The sequence below is a fragment of the Microtus ochrogaster genome, chromosome X (assembly GCF_000317375.1).
Source record: "Microtus ochrogaster isolate Prairie Vole_2 chromosome X, MicOch1.0, whole genome shotgun sequence".
Taxonomy (NCBI): Eukaryota; Metazoa; Chordata; class Mammalia; order Rodentia; family Cricetidae; genus Microtus; species Microtus ochrogaster.
The window spans coordinates 57,787,308-57,796,009 of record NC_022026.1 but is presented as its reverse complement, the minus strand read 5'-3'; the positions used below and the strand labels follow the sequence as shown (position 1 = coordinate 57,796,009).

At 51.3% G+C, this 8,702-nt stretch overlaps 1 protein-coding gene across 4 annotated transcripts in view; it reads right to left on the bottom strand.

The window, feature by feature from the left end:
- Positions 1-282: 282 nt before the first annotated feature.
- Iqsec2 (IQ motif and Sec7 domain 2) overlaps positions 283-8,702 on the bottom strand; it is an 80,422-nt gene continuing 72,002 nt past the window's right edge. For 3 of the 4 annotated variants that reach the window (XM_026784708.1, XM_005358890.2, XM_026784709.1), the window contains 5 exons: positions 6,592-6,691; positions 5,738-5,899; positions 3,720-3,893; positions 3,181-3,230; positions 283-2,607 (listed from right to left, as the gene is read on the bottom strand). In XM_026784708.1, coding sequence (XP_026640509.1) covers positions 1,642-2,607; positions 3,181-3,230; positions 3,720-3,893; positions 5,738-5,899; positions 6,592-6,691 — 1,452 coding nt within the window. In that variant the 3' untranslated portion in view covers positions 283-1,641. The remainder of the gene's footprint in view (positions 2,608-3,180; positions 3,231-3,719; positions 3,894-5,737; positions 5,900-6,591; positions 6,692-8,702) is intronic. The other variant, XM_026784710.1, reaches the window with a different exon arrangement.

Sequence of the window (8,702 nt, the reverse complement as noted above, 5' to 3'; positions counted from 1 at the left end):
TTGGGGCACAGGTTGTGACCACCAAGTTCGATAGCATAACAATGTATGGTCATCCCAAATTGTAAACTGAAGTGACAAAGACTTGGATCTTTCTCTGAAACTCTTGTGCCTAAGGGAAACCCTCAGGATGTGTACTAGATCAACACCAAAGTCCATGCCCCTGCCACTGTCGTGCAGACAGAAAACCCACCCTCATCTACTCCCCACCCAACCGCAGCATTTTGCATGCCCAGTTGTCTGAACTACGATTAGCACATCACCTCCCCGAACTAGCACCTCTCTCCATGGGCTCCAGTGGGAAAGGGAGCATAAGTAGGAAGCAGAAGCCAGAGGTGAGCACAAGGTCTTTTATGAGGCATCAAATATACATTCTTATATACAAGGAGGGAAAAAGACAATGCCTGAATCCCCGCTCCGCTCCTCTCCATATAGTCCCTCCCACCAATGCCCTCCCACAACCTGAAGCCCCAGGGACCCTTTGACATAGAGGGTCCATCTGTCTGTCTGTACTGCAGCCCATACTTGACAGGGGAGAGGAAGGCAGGGACTGTGTAAGGAGCTGCTGGATGTGTAGGGCAAGAAGAGGAGCTGGGACTTGTAAAAAATATATTTATAATAAATAAACAGGACTGCAGAGGGGCTGGCGAGGCAGTGGAGTTTTGATGAACAAGAGGGGCTTGGGCATTCTGGCTCGCAGCCCCAGCTCTGATGGCTTCAATCTCTGCCTCAGGAAGGACATCTTGGTGGTCCTCTGGGAGTCTTTCCCCAGGGCTGATGCTGGGTGCCCTGCCCCAGTGAGATATGTGTGGGTGATATCTGTAAAGTGCATTGTCTTCAGTTGTAGGTGGGAAAAGAAGAAGGAATGGGGGGGCATGCAATATGGGTGAGGGAGGGCAGTACCCTTCTCATCCCAGACCTGAGCCCCCCCCCCTCCAAAAAAACCTGTCTGGACTTTGATCAGGATAAGAACATTGCAGGGCAAGGCAAATTCCTGAAGCCAAAGAGGTCTGGGCTGGGGCCTATTAGGAGGGCACACACAGACTGGCTCAAGAGAGGGAAGCAGTGCCCTCGGTGGGGGCCAGCACAAGCGGGGTTCCACCCACAGAGTACACGGACAGTCTGTGTCCTCCAGCAGGCAGAAAGACACATGGAGGTGTGTGGCTAGGCCCTGAGGTTCGGCCACAGCTCTACAGAGCTCTCTCCTAGCCCCACACAGCCAGAGGAGCTCTGGGGAAGCCTTCACCCCCACGGCTCCAGAAGCCTGCCTTCTCCACCAGCTTGTAAGGATGCTCCCAGCTGCCCAGAGGTCTGAGACCACCAACTAGGCCTCCAGGGATCAGAAAGAGAAGAGAGGAAGATAGGAAAGGGAGGGCAAGGACTAAGGAGAGGCCCTTACCACTTGCCAGCACTGCAGTGCCCTAAGTTCAGGCTACAGGTGGCAAGGGCCCTCCAATCTGAAAGGAAACCCCATGACAAGTGCTAGGGGTTAGAAGAAGGGGCTGGAGAGATGGAGGAAGTGGAAAGAAGGACACTGCTGAGTGTATATATATTTTGAAAAAACTGAGGAAGAAGAGAGGGGCAAGGTCCCTCTCCTGTGGACTTCCCCAGACTATCTGTTCCCCAGTACACTCATTCCATCCCTCAGACCACAGTGCTGATCCGGCTTGGCTTGGCCTTGGGGTTTGCACTGGGTGGATTAGCCGTGCCAGGGGGCCCAGAGGCGTGCAGTGGGCCATGGGGGGAGGTGGGTGGGAGGGGTGAATGTGGGGTGTGAGGGGAGGGTGGGGGCAGGGGTGGGTAGGAGGGGTGAGGGGGGATGGGTGAGTGTGGTGACAGTGGTGACTGGGGGTGGTGAGGGTGGGAGTAGGGTCCCCCTGGTGGCCGGGACCCAGGGCCCCCAGCTGCACCTGCTGCTGGCATCATCTGTGGGTGGTGACTGAAGATGAAGTGCTTAGGGCCCTGTTTATGGGCAGGCGGGTGCTGTGGAGCAGGACTGTACAGGGGTAATGGGGATGTGGGCTGGTGCAAGGGGTGGCGGCCATGTGGAGCAAACTGAGGGTGTCCTCCAGCCCCTCGTCTTGGGGCTCTGCCTGGTCGGCCCAAGGTATAATGCTGGGGTCCTGGAACTGGGCCATGGGCATGGAAGTGTCGATGTGGCCCCACAGGTGGGGCTGAGGCAGGTGGTGGTGGAATGGAGCCCAGTGTGGGCAGGGGTGGAGGCTGCTGAGGGGGTGGAGGCAGAGGGGGTTGCTGGGATGGGAGGTAGGGTGGTGGGGCAGGGCCCGGTCCTTGGCAATACTGGGCATGCAGGGCCTGAAGCTTGGACTGCCCATCAGGTAGCACCCCCATGCCACCATGGCTGTGACCATGGTGGTGGTGGTGATGGTGGTGGTGGGTGGAGGAAGCGGATGAAGACGAGGCAGAGGCCTGGCCTGTTGGCGGTGGTGGCATCTGGAAGGGCCCTTTGCCTCGCTTGCTTCCAAATAGGGAGCCCAGGAAAGATGAGGAGTTCGAGACTGGCCTCTGGCTCTTGTACTCCTCTGGCGGCGGGGGTGGGGGCGGAGGTGGCATCCTCTGGTGAGGGCGTGGACTGCTAATAACAGACCCCTGAAACGGGGGAGGGAGGGAAGTCAGGCCAGTCTACATATCTAAACCCCCAGCCCTAAACTCCACCCCTGTCCCTGAAGCTGGAGCAACAAGGACCCCCAAAGTAACAGCAAAAACCAAACAGCAGTCCTGTATTTGTGGCCAGCTCTGCGGACACATCCACTACCTCAGTTGAATCTCAGAGGGCAGAGGAAGAATCAGTAGGACCTCCTTCTCATGACCATTTCTCAGGCCAAGAAAATGTTAGGCCTAGAGAGGCAGAGTGACTCGCTCAGGGTCAAAGAGCAGGATTTGGAGGTTAAAGTTTCTCGAGGCCCAAGTCCAAGGGCATCCCTATTTGGAGTTGGCCCTGGGGTTAAGAAGGGACATGGGAGAGTGGAAGACAGACTGAGAGACAGGCAGAGTGAGGACAGACAGAGTGAGGACAGATGGAGAAAGTGGTTGGCTGGGAGAGGCAGCCATATGGTACCCAGCACGGAAGAGGGGTAGGCAACAGGTCCCCTCCTCCTCTGGGGCTCCATGGCCAGGGCAGGGCTCATGCAGAAAATGAGTGGGGCAGGAGCTGACACTTACTTCGATGGTGCTGTCCAGCGATCCCACGCTGTTACGCCGCCCCCGCTTCCCTGCACCCACAAGCAAGGAGCCCAGCGTCAGAGCAGCAACCCTCCCTCCCCACCCTGCTGGGCTCCAGAGCTGGGCACCAGGCCTAGGTCCCTCCCAGGGACAGACACCCCATTACCCCTTTCCCCCATTAAAGAGGGGGAGGTAGGGAGGAAGAGAGGTTGAGAAGGAGCAAAGAGAGGAGGAAAATATGGAGGAGAGGCAGTAAAGGAGAGACAGAAGAGGGAAAAGAGGAGAGGGGCAGAGTCTGTGGCCCCACTTTATACTCCCTGGCAGAAACCCTGGGCCCCACCTGTTCTGACCTGGCTACCAGGCCCCCTGTGACATAGTGCCCAGGGCTCTGAATGAAGGCTGTGTGTGTGTGTGTGTGTGTGTGTGTGTGTGTGTGTGTGTGTGTGTGTGTGTGTGATGGAGGAAGGCCAGTGACAGGAGGCAAAGAGGACACCTGGTCCCACATCTCCCCAGCCAGGGAAGGGGTCCAAAACACTTACCTGCATCAGAGAGGTCTCGCAGGGAACTACTGAGTGCACCCCGCTTGAGCCCATCGCCTGCCCCATAAGTGTCCTCCAGACTACTGCGGGCCAGAGTCCCATTCACAGAGTCCTTGGCTCCTCCAGGCTGTGAGGCATTAGGTCGCATCATACCTTTCTGCTTCTCCAGCTCCGCTGGGTAGCAGTGGAGGAAATGGGAAAAGGTCAGGAATAACATTGAGAACCCACCTGATTGACTGGCAGCCCACCTCGGTTTTCCTCCCTCCTTCTGCTCCCCAAGCTTTCTACCTCACCCCCATCCCCGTAGTACTTTTCCCCTCTAAACTACAACTCTATCTTCAAAGCTCCTTAGGTGTCCAGCCCATCCTATGCCACTGAGCCCTTCTTTTGCTTTCCGCCCTATAAGTGGCCCCTCTTCTTGTTTCTTCTCCCTCTTCTTGTCCGCCATTTCTTTACCCTGTTGTAGATAGGCCTCCCTAAACACCCCTGCCCTTTAAACAAGAGCTTTGCAACAGATGGCTCACAGGAAGGATGGGAAGGCCCTTCTAGCCTATGGTGAAAGACAGTCCTTTCAATGTTCATGCAGTTCTCAACTGCCTTGCTTCATAGCAGAGAAGCTCTTGGAAGAGCAAGGGCACGAAACTGCTGGGAATCAAAGCCTTTATTATGTGCTAGGCAGAATGCTGGGGACAGCACATACCTGATCCCACTCATTCCACATTATGAGCATAGTCTACATTATACAGGAGAACCTGAGAACTTGACAAGTTATAGAGTTTGCTCAGGGTTAGACAGTTGAAATCGGTGAAGCGAACATTCTAAAAGCAGGTCTATCTTGCTCTACTGCCCCCCCCTATACCTCCAATGAGGTCAGGAAAACTCCGGTCTAGTGGGCCTCTCCTTATCTTGATATGGCTAATCTCTTGCCTTACATCTCCCCAGCGGCTCCAGGTCTCTACTGAACTGATACTCTGCCTTGCTGGCTGCAGACCTATCAAGGTCTGTTTCTCTCTGCCTTCTTTCTCCTCAATGCCATGTTACTTAACTATGACTGCTTAGCTTGGAGAACAGAAACCTTGAAGGGCATCAAGAAGAACAAGATATAATCATTACTTTCTATAGCCCATGATCAAAATAACTTGGTGTAGGTCCCGGGTATTGAGCTGGACCTCAGTTTGGGAGCTGATATTGAGTAGAGGAGACAGGGAATGGTATTGTTGAACACCATGAATGCACTGGTCTCTCCTCTCTTCCTCTCCTTCATCTTCAACTTCTCCCTCTCTTCCCCTCTTCCCCTCTTCCACTTTCTCTCCCTCTCCTCTCATTGTGACAGAGACTCAATACATTGCCACAGCTGGCCTAGGAACTTGAAATCTTCCTGTTTCAGCCTTCCCAGTACTGAGATTACAGATGTGCAACCACTGTGTCTGGCTCTTTGTCAAATTCACTGAAGATTTCTTTTTCTTTTTTTTCTTTCTTTTTTGAGCTTATGTAGGAGTTTTGTTGAGATGAAGGGAGTGGGGAAAGGAAGGGAGAAGGAGAGATACAGAGAGAAAGAAGAAGAGGAGGTAAGGATCAGCCTGTCTCTTCAGAAGAGCAGTGGGAAAGAACTGTGAAGGTTTCTTTATTCCTGTTATCTGAACAAAGGGTTCAGAGGGCTGCGGAACTCACCCAAGTTTGCCCAGCTAACACATAGCAGACATAAAGTATGAAGCTACAGTCCTAACTCTTGTGCCCTGAGTCTCCCTTCAATAGAAGGAAAAGTTGGCTCATGATGAGAGATGGGTGTGGAGGCCCCGGCATAGACTCACAATGGCTGGAATAATAATCTGAGGTAAGGAAGTAATGACCTTCTTGTCTCTGAAAGTATTCAGGCAGAAGGTGAGAGGTTCCTGGAATGAAGGTAGGAAGGTTGTGCAAGCTAGCCCTTAACTCTGCGGTTGTCAGAAGACAGGATTCTTGGTGTCTGTGGGGCACTGTATCATGACGGGAGAAGGAGTCATGCTGTAGCTACTCACATTCCACACGGTACTTCTCCATCTCTTGCACCTCAGCAATGGACTCCCGCAGGTCAGAGGTAAAGCGCAACCTGTCTTGGAGGCTAGGAGCATTGAAGATGATGAGGACTTTTCGTTCCCCTCCAGGTACCGCGGACAGTAACTTGATCCCAAACTGATAATCTGCGGCAATGGGAGGGGACAGGAGAAGCTGGGTATTTCTGTCAGGTTTGAAGCAAAGTGGCTAAGACTAGAAACTGAGAAATGATCCAACCCACTCCCAACCATCTGAGACAGAGTCGTGCTATTTGCCTAGTCTCAAACTCCTGGGCTCAAGTAACTTTTTTGTCTCTGCCTCTCAAATACTTCCCTATACATCACCCTGTACACCGTGGTAATTATTTCTGTAACACCCAACTCTGAAGTGCCTCAAGCATCTTCAGTGCTTTCCCTTTGTCCCCGAACTCCTGGTAGCCTTGGCAACCTTATACCAGACTCCAGGATGGAAAGGCAAACATAATTCTAAACTGCTTTCTAGAAACCTTTTCCTTTATCCCTCTGCCTCTCACAATGACTTCGCTCTCTTGAATGACACTCAAGCATGCTCTTGTTCTCAGTTCAGCACTTCAAGCACGGGGTAGCTTCCACATCTGCTCACTAAGGAATATATAAAGCATTGCTATTCCAGGTTCTCCAGGGGCCACACCCAAATCATACTCCATTCTAGTTTTCCTTCCACCCTTTGGTAGATACTTTGGAGACTCTAATGCAATTGTAGAGGAGGACTTCAAAGGCTGGAAGCTCGTGTAGACGAAGGGTGAGCACGGGCTCTGATAAACCCTGGGATGCATGCTCGGGTTCAGAAGGGGACTCACATGAGTTCTGGAAGAGCTGCATGTGCATCTCCACCAGGGGAAAGGACTGACGGAAGCTGTATGTCACCAAGATCTTCTTCTTCTGGAAAATTTTGGTGACCTTTGGCAAACAAGGGTGGGAAAAAGATAAGAGGCTGGGTTTAGGGTGGGGAATTTCCAAGTGATACCCATTTCTAGTAAGCACCTTCCGCACCCATTCCCTGTAACAGACATGCGCACATGAGCACACATACCCACAAGGGAGAACTGAAACTTGAGGAAGAAAGAGGTGGGAGAAAACGCAAGTTTGTGACATTGTGAGCATATACAAACACCCGCAACTTTTAAAGGAACTAAATGAATGCTGGTCCCTCCAGGAAGCTCATCCCAACACCTCACACAGACTTCTGTTTCCACCTTCTGAGCTTCCAGGGTGCAGGTTCTAGTCCTATACCTTTTCCCTTGTCAGACTCAATGGTAGTTCTGAATATGTGATTGCTCCCTGATGGCCTAGAGGGCAGGGGCTCTAGTTTTCAGGTTCTTTCACCTACCCCAACCTCCACCATCAAGAGCTAATAGTGTATAACAGCAACTCCTGCCTAGCCTATGAACAGACTTAAAAATCTCTCGCCAGCCCAAAGTCTTTAGGCTTTCTGGATTTTACACTAACATAAGCTCAGACAATTTGCAAGTGACTATTTTATTTCATTTATTTTGTATGCTGGGAATGAACCTAGGAGCCAGACAAGTAACTCTATCACAAAACTATAGTCCCTTCCTCTACAAATGGCTCTTAAAACAAGCGTTTGATTTTAGGTTGGTTACAGTGCACAATGATGTCAAATACTTTTTGGCAGGGATATGGTGCGGTGTTTGCGATAAGGCCTCCATCACATAACCCAGTCTGACCTTAGCTTCCTGTTCCTTTTGCCTCCATATCCCAAATGCTTTAGGTGACAGGGGTTTATCACCACACCATGTTATAAAACACATTTTAGGCCCTAGTGAGTCCCTGAGAACAAGGACTGAGTCTGATTTCTCTCCATGTGCTCAATAGCCAGCATAGAGCTCCATACACAGAGGGGCATCAGTGCACGAAGGGCATCTAACAGTGACTCAGTACCTGTGTGGGCCAGGCACACCTCTTGACAATGTGATTGTCTCTAAACCCTCTTCTCTTCTGTAGGGCTGGGAATAGAACCGAGATCCTTGCATATGCTAAGCAAGCGCTCTACTACTGAACTGTGTTGCCAGGCACTGAGTTCTTACTTCATCTTCTCAACAACTCCGGGGAATAAGGGTCAGCACTATTTCATGAAGCAAGCAACTAAGGTTTGGAAAGGATGTTGGAGGCATTTTGTCTAGAGTGGTAATTCGCAACTGGAGAGAGTACAGAACAACGTCTGAAGAAGAAGACGCTGCCTTCTTTTCTTTTCTTCCCTCTTTTTGCTTTTCTCTGGAGAATACATTTTTTTTTTGGTTGGAGGTTTGCTGTTAGCTTCTAGTAGCTATCCCAGAGTGGTGCTAAAATACTACAGTGCACAAGACAGGCCCCTGCAAGAAAGGATTGTCTGCCTCAAAATATTAACAGTGCCAAGACTGAGAAACGCTGCTGTGAAGGAGAGAAGACCAAGGAAGGAACAGGGTTGCTGTTCTCAAATCCCTGGCTTACTGTCTCAGAACAGAGGGGGGAATACTTATTGTGTTCCCAAGAAACGGTGAGGAACTTGAGTAGGAGGTGAACCCCATTAGGAGGCAAATTCTAGCCTGGTGTGGCGGTGCCCGTCTTTAATCCTAGCATTCCAGAGGCAGAGGCCAGTGGATTTCTGTGAGTGTGAGGCTAGCCTGGTCTACACAGTGCATTCCAGGACAGCCAGAGCTGTACAATGAGATCCTATATTAGAAAAACAAAACAAAATAAAAACAAACCCACCCCCTCTCCCCCAAAAGCCCACAATGGATTCTAGCAGTCAGGGCTAAGCCATCTTGGTTTTGTTTTGTTTTGTTTTGTTTTGTTTTTGGTTTTTCGAGACAGGTTTTCTCTGTGGCTTTGGAGCCTGTCCTGGAGCTAGCTCTTGTAGACCAGGCTGGTCTCGAACTCACAGAGATCCGCCTGCCTCTGCCTCCCGAGT